General features: G+C 35.2%; 1 protein-coding gene across 10 annotated transcripts in view; it reads left to right on the top strand.

The window, feature by feature from the left end:
• The window catches only part of TFPI (tissue factor pathway inhibitor), a 102,263-nt gene extending 88,476 nt beyond the window's left edge, over positions 1 to 13,787 (top strand). For all 10 annotated transcript variants that reach the window (XM_042949404.1, XM_042949406.1, XM_042949402.1 and 7 more), the window contains 2 exons: positions 12,807 to 12,986; positions 13,681 to 13,787. In XM_042949404.1, the coding sequence (XP_042805338.1) occupies positions 12,807 to 12,986; positions 13,681 to 13,787 (287 nt within the window). The remainder of the gene's footprint in view (positions 1 to 12,806; positions 12,987 to 13,680) is intronic.
• The last annotated feature ends 14,210 nt before the right edge of the window (positions 13,788 to 27,997 follow it).

Below are 27,997 nucleotides of genomic sequence, written 5' to 3'. Positions count from 1 at the left end.
CATTTGGGTACCTGAGACTCACTTTCTCTTGCCTGACTGTATTCAGCATATGCCCTATTGGCCAGATTCTACATATATGTGAAAAAAAAACAGGGAGAAAAAAACATAAACATAAAACAAACATATACAGACACATGTAGACATATACACACATCTGACAGAGAAAAGAAACACCTATATATTTGACCTAGTCCCTCATTGCTTCATTGGCCTTTTGGAAGCGATGTTATATAAACTGCCTGAAAGAAAGTCAGACACCATTACTGTTAATTTATAGATTTGCAAGACAATGTTGTCTTCTATTTGGCCTCTTGTTGAAGATGTGCTTATACATGGCAACCATGGAAACTTTTTGGAAAGAAACCATCCCCCATAATCTAAAGAGTTAAACATGCAGCTACATACCACAGTTAATCACCAGCACTGTCAACAACTGTGAAAAACCCCACTTAATCAAAAACCCACTGAAATAGCCCCCAAAAAGTGTCTTGTTTTTCACAATGTGCTCTCAGACCAAGAAGCATAGAAACTTCCCTCATAATCTAAATATGCCTGCATGGTGAATCTGATGCCTCATACCCTGATTTTCTGATAAGGTGACTTTCTAAAAATAGATAGCTTCTGGAAGGGATCCATAAGACCTTCTATTTCCTGCCGGTAGAGCTGGTGAGAAACAAAAATGTAGCACTTCATCTCTGCCAAGACTGCTTCATCCAAATACAGTCACCCTAGGTGACCACTGACTACTTTCGCTAATCCTTTTCTTCCTGGACCATCTCTGGTTTTAACAAGGATAAATTTTCTGCCCCAGTCATGAGATTCCTCCCGAGAAGTGTTTCTAAAACTTGAATACACAGATACTTTTAAAGAAAAAAACCATAGACTTCTAATTATTTTTAAACCAAATTATATTGTATGACATTAATTTTGTATGGACAAGTAAAATAGTAGGAATAAACTAGTTATGCATGTGACGATTATACAACCATAAATCAAAACTTATTCACAAATTAATACAAGCTACAAACAAATTAATGATGGCACTTTAAAAATATTTTTAATATTTATTTATTTATTTGAGAGAGAGAGAGAAAGAGACAGTGTTAGAGAGAGAAAGAACAGGAGCAGGGGAGAGGCAGAGAGAGCAAGAGACACAGAATCAGAAGCAGGCTCCAGTCTCTGATCTGTTAGCACAGAGCCTGATGTGGGGCTCAAACCCATGAACTGGGAGATGATGACCTGAGCCAAAGTCAAATGCTCAACCGAGCCATCCAAGCACCCCATGGCACTTTTTAATTGAAATTGGGGGCACCTGGGTGGCTCAGTCGGTTAAGCGGCCAACTTCTGGTCAGGTTGTGATCTCCTGGTTCATGAGTTTGAGCCCTTTATCAGGCTCTGTGCTGACAACTCAGAGTCTGGAGCCTGCTTCAGATTCTGTGTCTCCCTCTTTCTCTGCCCCTCCTCCTCCTCTCTCTCTCTCTCTCTCTCTCAAAAATAAACAAACATTAAAAAAATATATAGTTGACATACAATATTATGGTAGTTTCAGGAGTACATTTATGGTGATTTGACATTTATGTTCACTATAAAATGATCACATAAATGTGGTTACCATCTGTCATCATACAAAGTAATTACAATATTATTGATTATACTCTCTCTGTTGTACTTTATACCCCCATGACTTATTTTATAACTGTCACTTTGTGCCTCTTAATCACCTTTACATATTTTGTCTATTCCTCTACCCCCTTGCCTTCTTACAACCACGAGTTTATTCTCTGTTTATAAGTTTTGTTTTTTATATTCCAGTATAAGGAATGGTAATGGAACTTGTCTTTCTCTGACTTATCTTATTTGAATTTTTTTTTTTCAACGTTTTTTATTTATTTATGGGACAGAGAGAGACAGAGCATGAACGGGGGAGGGGCAGAGAGAGAGGGAGACACAGAATCGGAAACAGGCTCCAGGCTCCGAGCCATCAGCCCAGAGCCCGACGCGGGGCTCGAACTCACGGACCGCGAGATCGTGACCTGGCTGAAGTCGGACGCTTAACCGACTGCGCCACCCAGGCGCCCCCTGACTTATCTTATTTGGCATAATACCCTCTATGGCTGACCATGATCTCACAAATTGCAAGTTTTCTTTCTTTCTTTCTTTCTTTCTTTCTTTCTTTCTTTCTTTTCCTTTCCTTTCCTTTCCTTTTCTTTTCTTTTCTTTTCTTTTCTTTTTATGGCTGAGCGATATTCCATTGGCGGTATGTATATGTATGCATATACCACATCTTTATCCATTCATTTATTGATGGATATTTGGGGTGCTTCCCTATCTTGGCTATTATAAATAACACTGCAGTGAACATAGGGGTGAATATATCTTTTTAAATTAGTGTTTGCCTTCTTTGGATACTCAGTAGTGAAATTATTGGATAAGGTATTTCTAATTTTTTAAGAAGCCTCCATATAGTTTTCCATAGCTACATCGAAATATACTTCCATCAATAGCACACGAGGGTTCCTTTTCCTCCACATTCTTGCCAACGCTTGTTATTTCTTGTCTTTTTGATACTAGCTATTCTGACAGGTCTAAGGTGACAACTCCTTGTTTTGATTTGCACTTCCTTGATGATTAGTAATGTTGAGCTTCTTTTCATGTACAGTAAAACCTTGGTTTGAGCATAATTTGTTCTGGAAACATGCTGTGTTTGAAATTGTTCATAATGAAATTTAGGAGAAAAGGTAATTTCACTAAACTTACCATTTGGTTTTGTCTTGGATCCACCTAATACAGATAGTAGAACCTTGGTTTGCAAGCATAATTCGTTCCAAAAACATGCTTGTAATCAAGGCACTTGTATATCAAAGTGAATTTCCCCATAAGAAATAATGGATTCATTGCACAACCCAAAGATATTCACATAGAAATGATTACAATGCTGTAATATAATACAAAATAATAAAGAAAATATAAAATATAAAGAAACATAAATTAACCTGCACCTCCCTTTGAAAGCCTTCGTGGCTGGTATTAGGGAGACAAGAGAGAGGAGGGTTATTGTGTAGGATGACTTTCATGATCACTAACGGGATCCCTGCTATCTCTTGGCTCAATGGAATCTTTCTGCATGGGGGCCTTTGTATATGCTCTCACAAATGTTGACTACAGGCCGGTATTAATAAACTCTTGTCATATACTGCTTTTAATGTAACTGGCAATAAAGCAGCAGAGGAAAAGGGTCTATATCTGTAGGCAGCCTGACCTAGAATGAGGCAAACCATTCCTAAGTTTACCTTTGTATGGAAAAGTGAAGGACTGTCCACAGGTGCTTTGAAGTGACAAAAAATACACTAGTGCCAGTTGTGGGCACCTTCCAACATTCTGAAAAATCCCTGATTTCTGCCAAACACTGTGGCCTGAGACCCAGCATCTGAGCATGGGAGACAATCACCCACAATTCCTCAGCAAGAGGAAGAGAGGGAGAGACAGAGAGAACCATTGGCTCAGTTGTGATCATGTGATGTTCAGCATCACATACTACTCATATTGCAAGACACCACTCATTTATCAAGTTAAAATTTATTAGAAATGTTTGTTCATCTTGTGGAACACTCACAGAACAAGTTATCCACAATCCGAGGTTTTACTGTATTTCTTCGCCATTTGTATGTCTTCTTTAGAAAAATGTCTATTCAGGTCATCTGCTTACTTTTAAATTAAATTGTTGTTTTAGTGTTGAATTGTACAAGTTCTTTGTATATTTTGTGTATGAACACTTTTCAGATACATCATTTGCAAATAGCTTCTCAGTCTTAGAAGGTTGCCTTTTAGTTTTGTTGATCGTTTCCTTTGCTGTGCAAAAAAGCTTTTTATCTTGATGTAGTCCAACCTGTTTATTTTTGCTTTTGTTGCCTTTGCCTGAGGAGACAAACTCCTAAAATATTGGTAAGACCAATGTTCAAGAGTTTATTGCCTATGTTTTCTTTCAGGAGTTTATTTATAGTTTCAGGTCTTAACATTCAGGTCTTTAATCCATTTTATTTTTGACCATGGTAAAGAAAGTGGTCCAGCTTTATACTTTTGCATGTAGCTGACCAGTTTTCCCAAAACCACTTATTGGAAAGACTTGTTTTTTGTCCACTATGTATTCTTCCCTCCTTTGTCATAGATTAATTGACCATATGAGTTTGGGTTTATTTCTGGGCATTTTTGTTCCATTGATCTGTGTGTCTGATTTTTGGTGGCACATGTTTTTTGTTAAAAGGGGAAAAAAATCCCCATTATCATATGAATTTGGTATATATTGCTATAGAGCGGGTTAGGAATGAGGAATAGGTTAGAAAATCTTGTGCTACGCTATGTTGTAATTCTCTGACGGCCCTTCTTCTCTTTGAATAATGACCAATCTTTGCAAGAATAAGTTTGAGAAGCATTATTATAAAATGTATTAATTAGGAAAATCCCAACTCCATCTTTTCCAGGGACACAGTGGAATATGGTTTCTAGTCTTCCATCAGATCTTAATGCTATTAAGTGGATAGCTGACTGGTTAATGCAAATATGATCACAGAATACATAAAAGCCTGGAACTCTGGTCTGTTATTTCTAGAATCAGTCCAGGGCGAATATGCAAATTCAATAATTCTTGTCTTTAAATATTTGATGTCTTTGATTACTGCTTGGCTCAGCACTGTTACTCTCAAGATTTGTTTCCACTGTCTTCATTTGATGACCTATCTTTTCCCTATTCAAACTTGATAAACTCCAACTCTATGCATGTAACTTGGGGTAAGAAATATAGAAGACATTCTGAACCTGAGCTTCACAGGAGAGCATTTGGAAATTGGATATAAAAAGGAAGTTGTGACAGCTTTCTTTTTCTAATAACTATTAAAATATCTTTACTTATTATCTTCTAGTTAGTTTTCAGAGAACATATCATAGTGGTTAAGAGCACTGGGTTTGGGGAAAAAAGATGTGGATTTAAACTCTAATTCTATTTGCCAACTCTTTTTTGTGGACTTGAAAAAAAAATTATACAACTCTTGGCCTCAGCTTCCTCATTTGTTATATGTGGAGAGTATATCTCACAAAATTTTGTGATCATTATGATGACATATATAAAATTCTTAGCCCCAGGTTTAACATGCAATAAGGGGTCAAAAGTATTAGTATTTGAAGTTTTTGATGATGATTATCTGGTGTTGGTGGATGTTTATAGCAGGAAAAAATAATCAGGGGTATTATTTGTATATATTTTATTAGTAATAATTTTTTAATATAACTAAAGCCTGTAACCTTGATCTGAAGTATCTTCATTCAGTATACTTAATACTATTACCTGAAATAAAATAAAGCACTTCTAAAATTCAAACATAATTATAAAACACCAATACATAGTTAGTGTCTTTGGATCATATTTCTAATCAGAGGACTTGTAAATCTGTGTTTCCAACTTTCTCTTATGACCTGAGGTTCAGATCCATTATACTTAATGTCGGTTCAGTTCAACAAATATCTCCTATATGATGGGAATTGTCACGGGAACTGGAAGTCTTTTGATAATAAAAAGGAAAGGTGGTTTTAGTCCTTCATAGGCTTGCCTTTGAAATGGGGGAAAGGCATAGATACAAAAATGACTTCACTGCCTGCACTATATGCTAAGACACAGAGCTGCACAAGTGTTATGGGAGGACAGGGTCACAATATTGTACTTCCACTGCAGGGTATCACAATTAAAATTTTGTCTTTTTAAAGCCTGGGTTCTATATTCTATCTAATATCTTGGATTTATTTGTGTAGATGCTGGCTAATGCATGGGCATAGTTCACAATTCTCTCTTTATTCAGGGATTTTTCTAAGTAAAGCTACAATGAAAGAAAGCCATGATAAAATTATAAATTATAGGGGTACCTGGGTGGCTCAGTTGGTTAAGTGTCCTACTCTAGGTTTCAGCTCAGGTCATGATCTCATGGTTCGTGGGAAGGAGCCCAGTGTCAGGCTCTGAACTGACAGTGCGGAGCCTGCTTGGGATCTCTGTCCTCCTCTCTCTGTCCCTCCCCTGCTTGTGTGTTCTCTCTCTTTCTCAATATAAATAAATAAATATTAAAAACTAAAAAACATAAATTCTAAAGCTTATAACTATATTTCATACTATATTTTAAAATAGTCCATCTTCTAGGTCAATCAGTCTAGAAATACTAGAATTATCTTCTCTCTAGCTCTCTTCCTGCCCACAGTCAATGTGGTAATTAATTTTATCTATCTCCAATGTACCTACGTCAGTTAGGGTCATCTCATATTCTCCTTTATTGCAAGTCTCCTGTAGAATTTAGCCTACATATGCCTGGTTGAGCTTGTTTCATGTATCAAGAAAGAGCAGAACTGTCTTTTTGATCCTTCGATACTTTTGGCTGTTCATTAATGTCTATATCATAAAATCCAAGTCTATAAGTAGTCAAAAACCTTCTTAATTTGGTCTAAATCTACTCTTCCAGCCCTGCATCCCACTATACTCTCCATGTACTCTGTTCTTCAGATAGCCTTGAGATTTCAAAGTACCCCAAACAAACCAGGAATATCCTGACTTTTGTGCTTTCCTTCACCTATTTCCCCTGTATCTCTTCCCCTTGTTGAAATTACACTCTTCCTTAAATGCCAATCAAGAAACTAAATAAGCATTAATTTTCACCTTTCACTAAAATCTTGTAGGGTGTTCAATTTTGCAGATTTCATGAGGAAAAACTTTTCTAAATATAAGACATAATTATCTCAGGATAAATTATACTCGGAAGTTTCATAATTTGTAATTTTACCATGGCTTGCTTTCTTTATGGTTTTATTTAGAAAAATCCCTGGATGATGATAACTTTGTAAACTCTTTCTATTGGGTTAGGCCATACCTACGCCAAGAAATCCAACCAATAAATAGCTATACAACTTCTCTTCTTCTTTTTTAATCTGTGGAGGCTTCCGTATCAGGGCAAGGTATCTTACTGTCTGTTCCTCCATGACCTTTCAATTTGAAATGCTTTTTACATTTCACTTTCAGCTACATTACTGTACACATAGGCCAAAAACAAAACAAACAAAAAAACCCAAAACCCCAAAACCAAAAATCCAAATCAAAACAAAACTCCACAGTACTCATTTTCCCATTCCCTGCTGTTTTTTCTTTTCTATATAGAATGTCAGTTTCTGCCCATTTAACACCAATTCTCCCTTGTTAGTGAATGGACTTTTCCTGTAGTACAGATTTACTCTCTATAAGTAGCAAATTGACAGATGGCAGGTTTACTCTCCATTTCTAACCACAGATTCCAATATCCAGCCTTTTCCTTATGGCCCCAGGACTCTGGGATCTAAAAATATTTTTATTATCTAATAATATTTCTAACATTATATATTTTATTTTGTAATGTGAACATTATAATGGCAGACAACTTGAAAAAATAGAAAAGAAAAAGGAAAATCAACCATATTTGCATTTCACAGAGGCAATCGTGGCCAAACATTCTAGCATATTTCCTTCTAATATTTCTTTGCTATTTTTGATTCCTACCACACCATGAAGTAAATAAAATACAAGACTGAAAGTAGCTTCTGGAGAATCCCTAACAGCATAGAGGAAGCTCGGCATTGTGGAGCTATAACCTGGAGAACAGCTAAGCTTCCTACCTATGAAAACCATCTCTACAGTAATCAGCTACTTTTGTGGGTATGAGGAGAGAATAAAAGTGAATATAAATAAATGCACTGGAGGGGCTCAGTCAGTTGGGCATCTGACTGTGTCTCAGGTCATGATCTCACGTCTCGTGAGTTCGAACCCTGCATTGGGCTCTGTGCTGACAGCTCAGAGCCTGGAGCCTGCTTCAGATTCTGTGTCTGTCGCTCTCTCCCCTTCCCCTGCTTGCATCCTGTCTCTTTCTCTCTACCCAAAATAAATAAACATTAAAATAAATACATACATACATACATACATACACACACTTCAGTAAGGTCCACATTAAGTAATTGTTTAGGCAATTTAAAACATCATTGTGTCAGTATATATTTATATAAACTTTCAGCAGAAAATTCAGCAGCATCTACCCAATTATAAGTTGAATATAGCTTTTACACAATTCTAATTTTAGAAATGTCTCTAGAAATATCTGAACCAGTGTATAGATGCTCATGAGCCATTATCTGGAATTGAAAAAAAATCATCTATATACACATGAGTAATGGATTGACTAAGCATACTATTGTCAATTCAAGAAATGAAATACTGTTTCAGTATTAAAATGATATATATGATATATGGAAACATTCACAAAATATTATCAAGTATAAAAAGATACACAGTACTGTATGCTCACACAGTATATGTTTACCTATGCAAACAATTTGCAGGAAGATACCCACCAAAACACTGAGGGTGGTTATGGGACAAGGGTCAAATTATAGAGAACTTTTGTTTTCTATTTGTTATACTTTTGTATTAATTCAGTGTTTTACAATGATAAACTGTAATTAGAAAGTTAAAATAGTTTTCTCTACTAGAAAATCATGGGAAAAAAAGAATATGTCATTCAAAGGAAAAAGGTTTATTATTCAATTCCCTAAAATAATCTCAGAAGACAAAAAATTTCCCAGCAAGTCATGGGGTGGTTCATAAATCCTAAATTGGTTGGTAAAATAAAAGCCTAAATATTAGGTATGTAAAGTGGGAGCAGAAAGACACCATAGTAAATATTCAAAGTGACTATAAAATTTAAGGTTTACAGTCTAAGTTTCAGAGAAAATTTACATAAGCCACTTTAAATATAAAACTGATTTTTGGAGTACCACCTTACAGTTTAGCAGCCATACTAGATCATGGCAGTTCCTGGCAGAATAGAAGTGGATCCTGAATTCTGAAATCTATCATAGACCCTCTAAATGGAAGCTATTCAACTTGTTGCTAATGGCAAGATCAAGACAGAATGCATTTGGTTATTCAATTCCCTTTGGAAAATGAACAGAAGTCAGGTTAGTGTCCTTTTATTCTTGCTTAAATATCTGAATAATTATAACCTAGATCAAAATAACTACATTATGCAGCTACTTCAAAACCTGTATATTTTCTTTCATTGTAGATATCAAAGTCTGGATTTTGAGTAGGTGAGTGCTTATGTTTATCTAGAATAAATATGTCAATTGAAAACAGTCAAGCTTATCTCCTCATGAGGTACAAGAAATTCCAATTTCCTCACTTTTGGAGATTGAACCAGATGGTAATCAAGGACTCAAAAAATCTTGGAGCTAAAATGTCCTTGAGAAACCATCTATTTCATATTTTAATTATATTGTTGTCTGTGCTAAAGTAATCCAATGATACTCTCAACTTCTTAGAGTTAAAATGATTTTAGGAGAAATGAATTCGTTTACATAGAAGGTAGAATTCATGTTCTGAAGGTAATAGCCTTACAAAGACTCCCCATCTGATAATTATTGTATTAAAAACTTTTAAAAGTTAACTATAATACAACATTCTTAGTAACTAATTTCAAATTTTAACCTATCAAAATACTTGTATTTTTAGAATTAGGAACTGCGATATTTATCTGGGTCGAAGGTGAGTTGTATTTGATAATCTGTGTAGGTAGTGATTAAAGTCAGGACAAACAAATTGAGATAGATGGACAACAGTAACTGGGTCAGTCACAGATAGATGCTTTTTAAGCAGGAGCCAGTGTCTGATAAGAGGGACAATTCAAGTCCATATGCCAATTCCCAGGAGGTCAGAGAGCAGCAAGCCAGACACACTCTGGTTCCGATGTCAGAGTTTCAGATAGAGGCAATCTGATGCTTGAGACAAATTAACTTGTAGTGAAACTCTCTGATGGCATCTGTGCTGGTCAACTATAAAACCCCTGCCTTCTTCTTGCCCTGTCCCATATTATAGGAAACGCTTTCCCTTGGCTTTGGAGTAGAATGGTGAATGGCAGACATTGTTGGAAGACTTGGTGCCCAAAGAAAGACAAAAGCTAGGGTACCTCTCCCCACCAAACTTGTATCCTCCATGGCTTCAGATCCCCCTGAAGAGGCTTGTTATTGTTCTAGCTTTCACCTGGTGTTCTAGGCTCTTGGCCTAGGATAACAGAGGCTCCTCCTTTGTTACCTTTAGTCTAGGGATTGTAGCCTGAGATGTACTAGTCTATTTTGCTCTTATTTTGAAGTAGCCTTAATTTTGTGGGGCCAGGTTTACTACAGGTTAAGGAAAAAGAGGGATGGAATTTCTTCATGTTTTCAGAAAATTCTGTCTTGGGGGTGCCTGGCTGGTTCAGTTGGTAGAGCATACAACTCTCGATCTCCAGGTTCTAAGTTCGAGCCCCACGTTGGGTATAGAGAATAAAAAATAAAATGTTAAAAAAAAAAAGAAAAAAATTATCTCTCTTGGAATAAGGAACTTTAGGTAGAATCTTGCTATTAAGACATAATAATTAACATTTGTAAAGAAGAAGTGTACAACTTACAGGTACATCTATGTATATCATCTTCAACTTACTGTGGACTAATAAATCTTGTGTACAAAGTGCTAAAGTGAAACTGATGTATAAATCTTAACATCATACTCACACACCAGCTATGAAGCATCTATGGGTGCTTGTTGAGAAAAAAAAATAGCCATTTTCTCTATTTCTCAAATCAGGCTGATTGCTTGTGGAATATTTCTTTTGTATCTGAATACAGGTGATAACTTGAAAGTTTGTGGAGACAGAAGTGGTAGCAACTGGTAACCTCCTCATATTCCAGACTCTGGGTTAATGAGAATCCAGAGCATATACATTGGGCAAGTTTGCACAATAGTAGGGCTCAATTACAGTGTATCTCTACTACACTGTTAGAAAATTTCTCTCACGGAAACCAATATTGGAGGCAGGAGACTTCAACATTGGAAGTTAAGCATATATTTTCACCAAATAACATCTTAATTTATATCTATGATGGCAATAATCATGCGCTGTACTATAGCCCCCAAATAGGAATACATAAAGAAGAATTTAGACTACATGACTTTGACTGTTTTAGTTTTATAGATCTAAGATGTTCTTTTAAAATCAGTATTTGTAGACCTAGGCAAAGACTTAAAGTCAAAGACAGCATTCTTTATGTGATTACAGTTCTTGAATTTTGACAGAATTATCATCTTTCTAAAATGTCTTATATATTCTTTCCATGGTCATCCCATTCCATTTATTTTCCAGAATTTCTCTATTAAATAAGCCATTATATCAAGACACTCTAATCTTAAATTATCAAGAAGGCAGGAGGTAAATCCAGATCCTTATTTTTTTCATGTCTAATTAGGATTATACTACTGTTCATTACTTTAGATTAGATCTCATTTTTCCTCCAAATTGTTTCATTTTATTTCTTTTATAGTCTTTTCATTTAGGGTTTGCTTGCCATCAAACCACTTACAGCTTTCTGCACAACCTCTTTGCCTTCATTGGCTGGATTCCTCAAAGTTCTATTTTCTGCCAATTTTGCACATTTAGCATATCCTCTCTATTTTCTGTGCCACATCTCACTATTTGGCAAACCCAGTACAGTTTTATTTTATTGATTCCTCACCATCTACCAACTTGCCTGCAGTATTGGCTCACTAAGATCAAGCAGTTGAAATCTGCTGTTAAGAGTATCAGCTTCCCCTCACTGACAAGAATTCCCAAAAGAGCTAAAAGCTACCATTGAACTAAAACTATTTCTGTTTTGCCTTAAGAAAATGAGTGATCCATGGGGCTCCTAGGTGGTTCAGGTGTTGAGTGTCTGACTTGGGCTAAGGTCATGATCTTGCCAACTGTGTTCGGGGCGGGGGGTGGGGGGGGTGGGAGCCACATAAGGTTCTCTATCAGCCCAGAACCTGCTTTGGATCCTATGTCCCCATCTCTGTCTCTCTGCCCCTCCTCCACTCACGCTTTCTCTCTCAAAAATAAACATTAGAAGAAGAAGAAGAAGAAGAAGAAGAAGAAGAAGAAGAAGAAGAAGAAAATGAGTGATCCTTTTACTACCCTCGTTGCATTTTCTTTCTTCTGTTTTTAAAGTGGTTAGTCCCATTGACACATCAGCATGTCTGTCTGGCTTCAACCAAGTGTTTTATCTTATCTGCTTTAGCAATATCCCTTCCTTTGCAAAAACATCTAACTCATCTAGAACTGATTTTTCCATTCACAAGAAAATTTTCTTACTAAATCAAACCATCTCTTCAGGGCCCCTTCTCTGAAGCTTGAAATTAGAATTTGCTATACCTGAATTCCTGTGCTTTAATTGTGATTACATTACATCATTTAGAACTTTAGTCAAGAAAACACTCTTCCTCAGCTTCAATTCTTGCATCATGCAGCAAATTAAGATTTGCTACATCAAATAAGGATTTTGCGCCCCCCCCCAAAGTTGAACATTCATGAACAAAAATGATAAACATTGATTGTTTTTTCAAATGAATTTGGTTAACAAATTTTTGTAAGTTAATTTTTTGAATAGTAGTTTCTCTTATTAGGACAACTAGTTTTTTTCATTTAAAGAGTCACCATAGCACTTCCCTTTAACAAATATATCTACTTTTTTATTTATTTGCGATAGATCTTACTGTAGTGTACACATGGCGATTAGTAAAGCATTTTCCTCAAATTGAAATACATGGATTTCACAGAGTACTACCTTTATTCATTCAGATTACTGTTTTATATAAACATGCCACAAGACTGATCTATAAACAATAAATATTAAAGTCTCAGATTAACTATCATATGTGATTTACCGTGTTTTCTTGATGTTCTTAGAATTTTACGGTCCTTCCTGGTGTCTGACCCCAGCAGACAGAGGATTGTGTCAAGCCAATGTGAGCCGATTCTACTATAATTCAGTTATTGGGAAATGCCGCCCATTTAAATACAGTGGATGTGGAGGGAATGAAAATAATTTTACTTCTAAAAATGCATGTCTTCGGACTTGTAAAAAAGGTATAGAAAACATTCTTCCCCTTCAGTAGTACTTAGGATAACAAATTTAATGAAATTGTGAACAAATTTTAATCTAAGAAAATATGAAATTAGTTCTATTTATAATAAAAAATTATTATAATTAAGCTAATATATGTCCCCCTTTTAATTATTACATCTAGATGATAGTTTTGGAGATGTCAACTACATTTTCTCTTAATGTGTCTTCACAAAAAATAATCAGTTTTAAACAAAACATTTTATTCTTTTAATATTTATATACTAAGCTTTCATTTTAAATGATTATACCAAAATATTTGTAAGCTATCTTATAATGCACATTTTAATGTGGTTACTAATTTTCTTCTGAATATAAAAATGATGCATGTTTACTGAGTATCAATATATAAATAAAAATCATATATAATTCCACCAACCATATACAGCCACATGTTCACTTTAATAAAACAAGCATGAATTTCTAACTGAAGATGAATAAAAATCAATAACATTCTTATCCATTTTTGCTAATTCTTATATATGCAAAATGACTTCCTTAGAATTAGGTTGTTCTACACAAAGACAGACAAATTAGAGGCTTTTAAGCCATTTTTTTGTTTTAAATATTAAAGGATAATTTGAGAAAATTTTAGATAAAATGTTTTATTATATTACTTTATTATGCATAATAAATTTGTTTCTCTTCCTTTTGTAGGCTTCATCAAAAGAACATCAAAAGGAGGATTAATTAAAACTAAAAGAAAAAGAAAGAAGCAGACAGTGAAAATAGGATACGAAAAAATTTTTGTTAAAAAAATATAAATTTGGGGGCACCTGAGTGGCTCAGTCTGTTAAGCGTCTGATTCTTGCTCTTGGCTAGGTCATGATTTCATGGTTGGGGAGATTGAGCCCCACCTTGGGCTCTGTGGGTCAGGTTCTGTGCTGACAGCATGGAGCCTGCTTGGGATTTTCTCTGCCCTCCCCCACTCACATACTCTCTTTTTCTCTAAATAAATAAATAAATAAACAAAAAATAAATAAATCTTACATTGTTACATTAGTTCTAAATATTTTGGATGAAACTTTTCACTATAATTTTTATTTTTTTTCCTGAAATCCTTTTAATGAATATTTCCATCAATTTTCTATGTACAAGTTAACTGCTATTAATACATTTTTATCAGAATTCATTTCTTAATCTAGTCAAATTGCTTACTCAAGGACAATGATTTATTAACTGACTACTGTGAATTTACCTATTCTCTCAATTCCTTTATATTTTTCATTAACTACAAGCTATCATTTACTGGCCACATCAAGACAGTCCATTTTTCCATTTGGTGATTATCTGTTTGAGAATATGTTGTCATTTATTTGTTTTGACCGTGTATATGATGATCTTTATAGTCTATGCCCAAATTGATAAATGCAGATATTAAGGATCAAGCACTTTTTGGATTTCATATCAAACATGGTGACAAGCATTTGCTTCTATAAGGATCACTCAACTGTGCGAAAGCTGGTAATAATACAATTCTATTATGTGCTTCCATCCATAGACATAATTTTTCTCCTTTCTTATAAACCAGTACCTCAATCAATCTTGAGCCATACCATTATCTGAACAAAGAGAGTCAACTCTATCATGTGCCTGCCTGATTTTGATTGATTTAACTATTTTGTGTATGTATGTGTGCTTATGACTCACTATATTAGTAAAAATGGTTGAATACTGGTATGTTAAGTACAGATCATGGTAAGAAGAAACTTGGTGGAAAGGGAAGTTTTTAATGGCAATCAAAAGTGAATTGTGTTTATATACTTCCTAATTTTATTGTTTAACAAAATTTTCTCTTACCCCAAATAGCAAGAATACTGAATCCTACTGAAACTTATTCATTTATCATTAAGCTTTGCATGCAAGGCAACCAATAAGTAAGTCATGGGGGAAGTAAGCTTCAGGGGGAAGAAAAAGTCATGTTATTTATGTAGAAAAGGAAGGTCTACTACTGAAAAGTCTACCAGCAAGGAAGATTCCACTAGAAAAATCTATGTACTATTCACTCTCAGGGTTTTAAATAATCTCTCCGTGGAGTTAATTCACTTTATCCAGATCCTTTTATGCTGATCTATGTGCAGTCTGGCATCTCAACAGCCTCCTAGACATTTCAGTTCCTATAATATTCACCTCAAACTTTGCATTTAAATTTGAACTTGTCATCTAGAAACAACTAATCACTTCATCTGCTTAGTTTAGCTTTATGATTTCTCTCTAGCAATAGTATTATAATTCTCTGTTCCTCTGACTTGAAAGTTTGACCCCAGTTTTGACTTCTTTTTTCTCATGTACGTATCTGATCAGTCTCTAAACACTAGTGCTTCCTTTTTCATAAAGTTCATCCAACTCCAGGGTTTTTGCCCCTACTGCATTCTTCACATCAGTATTGATTTAATTCCTAAGAATTAATTCCTTAGAGCATATTTCTCCACCACTCAAAATCCATCAAGGACTCACTAGTTGGTACTTAACCCCACCCCATCCCCCACAATTTTATTTTGTTCTATATATATTACACTACTGCCCTCTTTCACGACTATTTCAATTTAATTAAAAGGGTATATACTGTTCACTAAATACTCTTTATTTAGTCAGCTTATTCATGCTGATTTCCTACTTAAAAATATTATCTTTTCCAGACTATCCATGTGAAGTCAGGGTTCAGCTGATGTGAGCTATAAAATTACTCTGTTTTGTGGCTGAATATAAAGTCCTAAGATACAATTACAAATTACTTTCATCCTAAGGCATAAAAATTATATCATTATAAAATAGTGTCAATTTTTTTCACTTAAAAATTTTATATCTTGATTTCAAATATAATATATATACATAATATATACATAAGTAACTGCCTTAGACTGGATCTTTGCTGTGGAATTTGAGACTTGGAAATCAAAATCCCTGTGAAATATGCTTTGTATCATTATACATGGAGAGTAATACCTTTAAATAAACAATATGGTCTCCTAAGTTAACCTATCTGCCACCAAGGACATAGAAGTAGCACATTAGTGCTACTCACATTAGTGAGTTGACGGTTTTCTCCAACAATCATTCACGGGTTCATTACTTAACCAAGAAATACACTCAGATGATTTCTAATTTTTAATGCATGAGAATATTATTTTTACTGTGTTTTTAAATAAGAAGCTCTCTGGTTGTATTGTCTTACTTTGTGTTACATAATTAAATACATCTAACTGTGAATTTTATATAGAATTACTTTATACAGCATTTATATGTATTTACCTACTTAGTTTTCTCTCTGTTCAAAATTAATGAATCATGCTGAAAACTGCCCAAATGATTTTAGTGTTTACATTATAATAAATAAAATATTCTGAATAATGAAGCATAGCTGTTATGTTCATGAAGGTTTTTTTTCTTTCGTGTTTTAAAATTTTTTTAACGTGTATTTATTTTTGGGGAGAGACAGAGACAGAACACAAGTGGGAGAGGGGCAGAGAGAGGGAAACAATTTTGAAGCAGGCTCCAGGCTCTTAGCTGTCAGCACAGGGCCCAACATGGGATCATGACCTGAGATGAAGTCAGACCGTTAACCAACTGAGCCACCCAGACACCCCTCATGAAGGTTTTATTTTATTTTTTATTATATTTTATTTATATTTGACAGAGAGAGCATGAATGGGGTGGGGGGGGAGGGGAGGCAGAGAGAAAGGGGGTCAGAAGATCTGAACTGAGCTCTGCACTACCAGCAGCAAGCTCAGTGCAGGGCTCGAACCTACCAGCTGTGAAATCATCTTGAGCTGAAGTTGGACACTCAACCGGCTGAGCCACCCAGGTACCCCATGAAGTTTTTTTTTTTAATGTTTATTTTGAGAGAGAGAGAGAGAGAGAGAGAGAGAGCATGAGCATGCAAGCATTAGATGCATGTGAGCAGAGAAGGGGCAGAGAGGGTGAGAAAGAATCTCAAATAGGCTCTTTGCTGTCAGTGCAGAGCCCAACCCAGGCTTGAACCCATGACTGTGACATCATGACCTGAGCCAAAATCAAGAATTGGATGCTCAGCCAACTGAGCCACCCAGGTGTCCCATCATGAAGTTTCTTATACTTCAGAAAAAATTCAGTGTTCTTCAGTTATTACACAGATTAAGTCCTAAGACAAAGAAAAAAATTGTTCCATAAACTCCAGTTGACTTTCACCTTCTTTAATTAGAATTTGCTAATAATCTCCTTTCAATTACAAATGTGTATTCATGTACTAGGACTTCTTATTTGTCAAACACACTAGTACACATGCTTTAAAATCCATACTCCATCCCATATTTCTACCAATCACCTCATATAATTCTATAAATTATATATATATATGTGTGTTTGTGTATATATATATATATATATATATATATATATATTTAAATATAATTCATGTAACTATGTATTATATATGACTTCCAATCTTGACTATTGAAAGTGTCCTGGCCCATTTCCATACCAGAAGAAAATGACATTAAAGTAACTAGGAGAAATCTAGGGTTCTTTCATAAGCTGCTCCTGCTCTTGTCTCATTTTTTTGAAGTTAGCATTTGAATTTAGTCTCCAACCTTTGACTTTCAGTTCTTTCTTAAGAAATTTAGCATGAACACACCTCAATTGCTTTTCCTGTATTCCGCTCTATAGAACATGAAACATTCATCTTAGTCTCTCAGGACCAATCTCTGAACTATAGCTGGTGTCTTGGCTAGAATTATTCAGACCACTTTTTTAAGGGAGTAGTGATACACGGTAATTCATTTTACCAGAGAGACAGAAAGAGAGAGAGAGAGAAAGATGTGTGTAAGCATTTAGTCATATAATACAATAAAATAGAGCATTATGACAATGAGTAGGACTTCCTCATCCAAAACTTCTGACTACAATTCTTCATCTAAAAAAATTCTGGCCCCAGCAGTCTGAAATGAAACAAGGATATATTTGATCACAAAATTGGAAAGGCTAGGGGTGCCTGGGTGGCTCAGTCTGTTAAGCATCCAATTTCGGCTCAGGTCATGATATCTTAGCTTGTGAGTTCGAGTCCCACATCGGGCTCTGTGCTGACAGCTTAGAGCCTGGAGCCTGTTTCAGATTCTGTGTCTCCCTCTCTCTCTGCCCCTCCCCCACTCTCTCATGCACATTCTCTCTCTCTCTCTCTCTCTCTCTCTCTCTCAAAATAAAACAAACATTAAAAAAAAATGGAAAGGCCAAAGGTATTTTACCTAAGTATAGATGGACTCAGGGCTTTATACTGTCAATAAAACTCAGTCCATCTTTATTCCTGATTCTGCTGCCCAACATTTATTACCTTTTTTAACCTCACAGGGTTTCAAGATGACTTCCAGAATTTAAGGCCCACATCCTCTCCAATAGTTTTATAGAAACATTTAGACTTGTTCCCTGGCCTCAGGCACAATCCATGAAAGAAATAATTGATAGGCTGTATTTCATTAAAATTAAAAATTTATGCTGTACAAAATCTAGTATCAAGAGATTAGAAGACATTGAATGGGGAGACAATATTTCAAAAGACACATCTGATAAGGGACTGTTATATAAAACATTCAAAGAACTTTTAAAACTAAAAAAATAATAACCTTATTAAAAAATGGTTCAAAGATCTTAACAGATACCTCACCAAAGAAGATCTACAGATGACACAAGCATATTAAAAGATGCTCTATACCATCAGTAAACTACAAATTACAACAGTGAGCTACTACTACACATCTATTAGAATGGCCAAAATCAGTACACAGATGCCACCAAATGCTAGGAAAGATGTGGGTAGAGCAAGAACAACTCTTATTTATTACTGGTAGGAATGCAAAATGGTACAGCCACTTTGGAAAACAATTTTGCAGTTTCTTACAAAAATAAACACACTCTTAACTATACCATTTGGCAATCATTCTCCTTGCTATTTACCCAAAGAAGTTGAAAATGTTTATCCACACAAAAGTGTGCACACAGCTATTTGTAGCAACTTGATTCATAATGGCCATAACTTGGAAGAAACCAAGATGTCCTTGAGCAGATGAATGGGTAAACTGTTACATCTAGACAATGGCATATTATTCAATGTCATAAAGAAATGAATTACCAAACCATGAAAAGATATGGAAGAACTTTAATGAATATTACTAAGTGAAAGAAGACAAACTGAAAAAGTCTATATGTTTATGATCCCCAATATATGATGTTCTGGAAAAGGTAAAACTATGGAAATGGTAAAAAGATCAGGGATAGGTAGGAAAGGAAAGATGAACAGGCAGAGCACAGAGGATTTTCAGAACAGTAAAAATACTCTGTATGATATCTCACAATGATAGAAATACATCATTATATATTTATCCAAACCCACAGGCTGTACAGCAACAGGAGTGAGCCAACATAAACTATGGACTTCGGATGATGATTTATGTGTCAACGGAAGTTCAACTATAACAAAAATACCACTCTGCTGGGGGATGTTGATAATGGGGGAGGTCATGCATGTGTCATGGTAGAGGATACATGGAAAAACTCTGGACCTTTCCTTCAATTTTGCTATGAACATAAAATTGCTCTAAATTTTTTTATTAAAAATCGTGGCTACACTCTTTGACCCAAATATCTTATGGCCAGCCCTGACCCAACATCATGTTTAGAGAACTGTGACTTTCTGATTAACCAGGTTTGATTCACAAGTCCATTCCAAGATATCCAACTGATATAAGCACTATCTGAAATCTGTGATCAGACTGCTAGGGTTGGGACTAGAGTGAGGCCACAGGCACAAAATTTGAGAGGATGTTAAAAAGAAGTCAGTAACTAAGAAATAATTTTTTAATATAGCATTCTTAAAAAATAAAGCAATTCATGATGAAAATATCCAAGTTATTAAAAAGACAGGATCAGTAACAACCATATTGGAATCTGAGGCAAAAGGAAAAAACACTAATATTGACGATTTGTTAAGAATATAAAGACGGTTCACATTTGGTCATTATTAGTGTAATAAAAAGTTATTTTCAGACAAAAATAACCAAGTTATTATTTAATAAATAAAGTTCATTTGACTAAAATTCAACACTCGTTCCATGATTTAAAACTTTGAGCAAAACAGAGATCTTCCTAATGAAGCAGATCTACCAAAAACCTAGAACATGATATGTATGTGGTAAAATTTCAGAAACATTCCCATTAAATTCAGGAATAGGACCAAAATGCTCTCCATTACCATTACTATTCAACACATCCAGGTAGTCTTAATTTTATACTGAAACAAACAGATAAGAAACAAAAACTAAGTATAAATATTACATCATAGTTTCATATAATATGCTTGTTATAAGTGAAAATACAGCAGAACCAAAAATGGAAATGCGTACAGCAAGATTGCTACATGCCATTTCAACACATGAAATCAACAGCATTTAAAATTTTTAAAAATTTTTTAATGTTTTTATTTTCTAAATGTTTTTATTTATTTTTGAGAGAAAGAGAGTGCAAGTAGGGGAGGGGCAGAGACAGAGGGGGACAGAGGATCTGAAGCAGGCTCTGCCCCAACAGCGGTGAGCCTGATTCGGGCTCGAACCCACAAACCAGGAAATGACCTGAGCCGAAGTTGGACACTCAACCAACTGAGCCACCCAGGTGCCCCTAATTTATTTTTTGACAGAGAGAGAGAACGAGAGAGCACAAGTGGGGGAAGGGCAGAGAGAAAGGGGGACGTAAGATCCAAAACGGGCTCTCCACTGACTTACAAACCATGAGATCGTGACCTGAGCTGAAGTTGGATGCTCAACTGACTGAGCCACCCAGGTGCCTCAAGAGCATTTTTGTACACTAAATAGAAAAATAGAAAAAATGTACTAGCCACAATAGAACAACAACCCTAATGTACTTAACATTAAATCCCATGGGATGTATTAAAAAAAAATTTTAGAAAAAAAATCCCTGAGAGAAAATTCAAATATGTTACTGAGGGACATAAAAAGAACTAAATAGTCTTCTATTTATTGTAGCCCTTAGTATTTGCAGAGAAAGAACACAAGAACATTAGATTATGAAGGGAAAAAATGTTAAAATACATAAGCATTTTATAAATTAAAAAACAGAAGAGTGAAGAAAATCTCTAACCTATAAAAAGAAAAAGACAAGGGCACCGGGGCGATTCTGTTGGTTGAGCATCTGACTCCAGCTCAGGTCATGATCTCGCAGTTCATGAGTTCCAGGCCCGCACCAGGCTTGCTGCTGTCAGCTCAGAGTCCACTTGGATCCTCTGTCCCCCCTCTGTCTCTGCCCCTCAGCCACTTGTACTGTCTTTCTCAAATAAATACATAAATAAAAAACATTAAAAATTTAAAAAAAAGATATACAAAATGAAAATTGGATAATAAAAAAAAATAAGAAAATTATGAAATCAATTGAGGAGCAACCCTGAAGTAACAGAAGGTCCAGAAAAATAGAACAGCTGGAAGAGAGGGGAGAGAGATTTTATAGAACAGCATAGGTTTCCTTTATTGAAATGGTGTGCTGTAACCCACAAAGGAAAACCTGCCCAGCACACTCCCTATACTCACATGAAATTTCAAATACTAGTGATAAAGAGAAAATTCCTAAAGGACAGAAAAGCTTGTGGTGGAATAATCACAGAGAAGTTGAAATAAAGTGGAATTGTACATCTCCATGGCAAGAATGGAAAGAAGCCAAAATAAAGTTGGATGCGAAAGTCTGAGAGAGGATAATAGCTGTTTACTTGTTAAAAGGCTTTAATAATGCTAATTATTAAAATGTGCCTGTAATGCTTCCTGAGAAACAAACATTAATTAAAATAAAGGTGTTTAATGCTTTCGCCTTCCATCAGAGGCTTTGGGGAAAGTTCTGGAATGTGAACTAAGATTCTGTTTTTTGTACCAATACAGACACTACTTGGTGGATGATTTGGTCATCTAATTTTTTCAGGCCCACATTTACTCATATTTGAAATGCGTGTTCTGAACTAGACTACCTATAAGAATTCTTCCAATTTTAGTATTTTTGGATTTTACGGGGCTGTTCTCTATTTCAAAACATTCAACACCAATACACAGCTGAAAAGTGTTAAGATGCCTCATGATCAAAAAGACAAAAATCACCATTGACCTGGCTCTTCTCTTGTTAATAACCACATCTCTTCTAGCATAAGGTGGTCCATTCTCAGTGGTCCCCTGTATTTCTTCAACGCTGGCCTATGTTGACGCAGCTCGCCATTTCCAAATTGACTACATCTATCACAGATTTTCTTTTTCAGTGCCCAATTCCCAAACATCAGAAGATTGTATGAGAAGCTTCCAATTGATTACAGAGATTCCAATCACTTTGGGAGATTCTGAATGCCTTAACATTGCAGTTTTGCTTACGATTTAAAAAAATTCTGAACCATTAACTTTTTTTCCTCTCAAGATTATATGCATTCTAGGGGCGCCTGGGTGGCTCAGTTGGTTAAGCGGCCGACTTCGGCTCAGGTCATGATCTCGCGGTCCGTGAGTTTGAGCCCCGCGTCGGGCTCTGTGCTGACAGCTCAGAGCCTGGAGCCTGTTTCAGATTCTGTGTCTCCCTCTCTCTGACCCTCCCCCGTTCATGCTTTGTCTCTCTCTGTCTCAAAAATAAATAAATGTAAAAAAAATAAAAAATAAAAAAAAGATTATATGCATTCTAGAAATAATACATGTGCTTCTGATTTACACTAAGTCATCAAGGCATTTCAAGCCCATGGAAAGTTTTGAAATAATTTTTAAAGTATTTAATCTTTTTGAAATCATTCTTAGAGGTACTAGCAAAGCTTAGTGAAAATAAATTATCTCTAGTACCAAAATCTTTTATTTCGATATAAGACTTATTCTGTTTTAAGCAAATCCAATTGTAGCCAAAATTAACTCATCCCTGTCAGCATTATTGATGATTTGCTATTCTTCATTTGCTGTGCTTCTCTTTATGCGATAACATCAGCTAAATCAATTACGAACCTGTAGATCTTTGGGGTTTTAATCCATGTTTAATCTGTATTTTCACAGAGGGTATAATTCTAATATACCGAACACTTAAGTTGCAAGGGCTCTCAAGTTAGAAGCCAGAGGAAACTGTTACTTCCTTCTTCGTCAATTTTTGGAATTAGAATTGAAGAATTTTTACTTTTCAGGGGTGCCTGGGTGGCTCAGTCAGTTGAGGTCATGTCATGATCTCGGGTTCTTAGGTTCAAGCCCCGCGTCAGGCTTTGTACTGATAGCTCAGAGCCTAGAGTTGGCCTCGGGTTCTGTGTCTCTCTCCCGCTCTCTGTCCCTCCCCTACTCATGTTCTGTCTCTCTCTCTTAAAAATAAACATGAAAAAATTTAAAAAAAAAGGAATTTTTACTTTCCAATAGTCTATTTTTTTAAACATATTCCCCACTCTGAACAAATGTTCTGCAATTTTGCAAATCACCCTAGGGAAGTTTCCAGAGTTTCTAAATGTGAACAGTTATGAGCTACTTAAATGATCCATCTTGCCAAGAAATTTCTACTTCAGAGAAGAAATAAACAATTACCATTTTTTACTCAAAGTATCTGCTATTGTTCAAGGAGAAAGTCTTTGGAATTGTAAGCTAATATAGGTTAGGAAATTTTTTAATTTAACTCTGCATATTCTCTTTTTCTCCTTCACAAACTACACACGTATACAATCAATGAAGGAAGAAAATCTTTAAAAAATAGTATATCTCACAGCTTCAATAAACTGTCAGACACAAATGAGTACTATTTTTCAATTATGGAAGAGACAAACAAAAAACAAATCAAATAAAATAATGAAAAGCATAGGATTTGGATTCAAATTAACTTGGATTTAAGATTGTTAAGCCTTGGTGTCCCTATTGTGAAATGATTATGAGGGTATGTAAGAGCACATGTGTATTCAACATAGTGCTTGCTACATCGTAAATCTTCAATAAAATGGTAACTACTGGTACTAGGATATGTTGAATATATAATATTTTGAATAGTCTCTGAGCTCTAACAATTACTCAAATAAGTCAAGCAATAAAAGTTAAAGTAGGAACTTTTAGGTAAATGTTCACTAAAATAACAATTTTATAATATGAGAAATGGAATTGATGTAAGTGCTCTTAAGATTAACTGAGAAAAATGTAAAAATTATATATTTGCGAATATTTAAAACGTTTAGTAATTTGTTTTTGAAATAATTGCCTAAGAGTTGCTAAAATATTTTTTAATGTGGGAAGTTCTAGGACACGGGTAAAATGGTAAAATCAGTGAATTTTTTTTTTTTATTTCTCTACTGAACCTACATAAAACCTATCTTACAATTTTTAAATGTGTCTCATGTTTCTACGAGATTTTGAGTTTAAAAAACGACCACCACTGGAGCACCTGGGTGGCTCAGTCAGTTGAGTGTCCGACTGGCTCAGGTCATGATCTCACGGTTCGTGAGTTTGAACCCCGCGTTGGGCTTTGTGCTGTCAGCTCAGAGCCAGGAACCTTCTTAGGATTTTGTGTCTCCCTCTCTCTCTGCCCCTCCCCTGCTCATTCTCTGTCTCTCTTACAATTTCCAGTTGTAAAAACTTACTAAGATTCTGTTCCCTCATCTGATGAGTGAATATAAAATCCTCACAGAGTTACAGAAAATACCTAAAGCATATAGCATATTTCTGCAAAAATGACAGGTTATCAACATTGTTTTTCCTCCTCAACTTCCCCTAAAACAGAACAGAGACCCAGCAGCACTACTAGATGTTAAGTACTTTGAAATATACTAATTACTACAATTCACTATTGAATTTTTTATGCTTTACAATTAACCCCAAAAAAGAGAGCCCTTCAATTGTGGTATTTTTATTTTCTGAATATCCACAAATACTATGAGAAGGGGATTTTAAGAATACCACATAAGAGGAACCATGGTTAACACTATGGACATTAACTTCAATTAATAGCCTTTCAGAAAGACATGGAAACGTTTCAAAGGAAAAGTTTTTGGACTTGCCTCCTCACCCAGCCCCACCACCCCAGCCATACCCAACTGCACCAGAACAAAGCATAAAACTTGATTTGGATTGCCTGACCCAGCAAATAGAACAAATACAAATTCCTTACCACAGTCTACAAGGTCCTACAACTTATGTCCTGATGTATTCGTGTGGGACTCCCTTCTTGCTCACTGGTCTCCAGACTCTAGGTGCACCACCTGGACAGGTTTTGTTTACTTGCAATAGTCTTCCAGCAAACTCTGTTTTGATGCCCCCTCCCACATTCTTTTACTGAGCCGGTAACTCATCTCCCAGTTGTTGGGAGAATTGGCTGCTAATAGCCCTCAGCTGCATCCTTCTCCAAACTGTGCTCAGCTGATGGTAGTTCTTTCCCTTGAAAGCACTCCTCGCATTCCCACTCCCAGAGTGGCTCATACAATGACTAACAAGGACCTGCTAAAGAGGGATTCCCTTGCATCAAGGGAGGCCAACTCTGTCATTCAGATTACATTCCAGAGCCCTATCCCTATTGTTTAGGCCAAATCCAGAGTTTACTTGAGACCACGTGTTTGCTCACCGCATGTTTGTTTTTTTTCCCCCAAATCTGCTTCCTTCCCTTACTGCTTTTGCCTAAAGTCTGAAGAGCATTCCTCCAGCAATTACTGTGGCATCTGAATCCTCTCAAGCTCTCATCTGGGAAGCTCTACTTCAGACTTCTTTCTAATCTACAGAATGCTTCATATTTCTCCCCTTCTAGGTTCCAGAGTAATTATTATCTTCAGAGAAAGTACTTTTCTATAGGAAATATGTTCTCCCTCCATCCCCCCTTCCTTCTATTCAGTGCTCACCTGTTTTAGTCATTGAACGTAGTGCTTTTTAGAATCTGAATGTTTAAGCAATATAAGCAAAAATAAGTCTATTTTTCTAAATGTCTACCTGAGGATAGAAAGTAAATTCTTTCAGATCAAGGATCATGTCTCTATTACCAAATTTTGTACTTCTGGTATCTATCCAAATGTTGGCATATGGTAGATGATCAATTAATATGTGTTTTATGGATGGTTATTGTTCAGAAACTTACTTTCTTATGATACAAATGTTTATAGAGATAGAGCTTGGATGTAATAATTATGCCCCCAAATAATGTCTCTCTCAAGTGTCCGTTGTATTAGGCCAGAACAGGATTATAGCCAATTAGCAATTGATTTTTTTCTAACATACAGTGGTGGAATGTATATTTTTCATGCTTGGATATGGTGAGGGCTTCATTTGTCAGATGTCAGAGACACTGTCACTCTGTTCTGAGCTTTTGAAGATCTGATTTGTATTCCTGGTCAGATACATAGGAGTTAATCCCCTCTAGCCTAGCCATGGGCTTCAGCATTGTGTATATTTAAATCAATATTTAAATATATATATTATATATGCACCTCATGTACACATTCATTGGAAGACAAAAGATAGTATGTCATTTTAATTCGTATTTTTTGCTTATATTATGTTTTAACATATATTTATTGTTTTGTCTTTGTATCTAAGTATTTTATGATGTACTTTTTTCCACTGTATATAAGTTGATACTTTAATTGTATAGTCTACAGTAAATACCTGCCCACTGTAAACCTAGTTAAGTGCTTCAGAATATTTTCTTAGTGATCTTTCCTAGTTGTTGGGATTTTTTGTCAGAGAAAAAAAGAATTTCATTATTCACTTAGAAAGCAGCTTTTTACAATGTGACACTGCTTAACACTAGATGGCAGGATGAGACTGCGGATACCTCACTCCTCAAAGCTAAGTGTAAAGTATCTGCTGGTTTCTCAAAGGTATTGAGAATTTTTAGTCAAATACGTTGTAGCACTCTTTAATATATGTACTGTATATAATTCCACTTCCTTTATGTTTAAAAACTTCCACTGTATACAACAGAGTGATGTTAAACATGAGTAAATTATTGAAGAGAAACATATAAATTACTAGTAACTTTACAAGTTTTATAAGTATGACAATAGCTGAATAAAAAAGTCTGTAGTGGGAGAACGTTCATACTATTTGGCATCTTTAGAACTTAAGACATGGTCATTTAATCTTATGCTACTTATGTCAACACACATAAGCTTAAAATTAAATAAACAGTTTATTTTTGTAATCAAGATTGACATTCTGCAAATAAGCAATTCAGCAAAAATTCACAATAAATACATATCTAGAGACGAAAAGGGCATCTTTTTCAATGCCAACTAAAACTATCCTAGAAATAGGAAGAACTATTTTAAACTCTTCTGGGAAAGGAGACTCAAGTTTGCAAAGGAATTCTTCTCAATATTTATGCTACCACTTGTCAGTGCAATATGCATAAGTATGGCTAAGGTGATCATATATATACTTTTACATTCAAATCATGACAGTTTTGAGTGTGGAAATATGAACTGGGACTAACCTAGCAAACTGAGGCATAATGTCACCATAATTAATGGTGTTCATTCTTGGAAAGGTCATTTTGTACCCTCATTTAAGTGAGAATTTATAATTTTGTTATATTGAAATGTTCATTTTGAATTAGTCTATGTCATAGCTCATTTGCCAGTGTCAGCTCTTTATTCTAGCAAGGGTTCTTCCTTTTGGAAGAGGAGAGGCTCAAACAATCATGAATATCTATAAAAAATATTGATTTTCTTGAGAGATCCAAATCCAAGAATACTTAATAAGAATAATGAATAAGAATAATGAAAAGAATAGGCAGACTTTTAGCCAATTGTTTTTGATTTGTTATTTGACTCTCTTGGGGAAACACATTATAAAATACTAGAAGAAATACTATCTATAGATTAACAAAATAGTTTTATTTATGTATATATGGATGTAATGTTACTCATTTAAAATTCAGAGTTTTCTGCTCTTTCTCAAATTTGTAGTCATGGGAGATATTTTAACAATAACATTATAATGTCCTTGAAGATGATAAGTTATGTGTACAATTAGAACCAAAAATC

This window comes from Panthera leo, chromosome C1 (genome assembly GCF_018350215.1).
Source record: "Panthera leo isolate Ple1 chromosome C1, P.leo_Ple1_pat1.1, whole genome shotgun sequence".
Classification (NCBI taxonomy): domain Eukaryota; kingdom Metazoa; phylum Chordata; class Mammalia; order Carnivora; family Felidae; genus Panthera; species Panthera leo.
The sequence above is the reverse complement of the archived record's forward strand: the minus strand, read 5'-3'. Positions and strand labels throughout refer to the sequence as shown.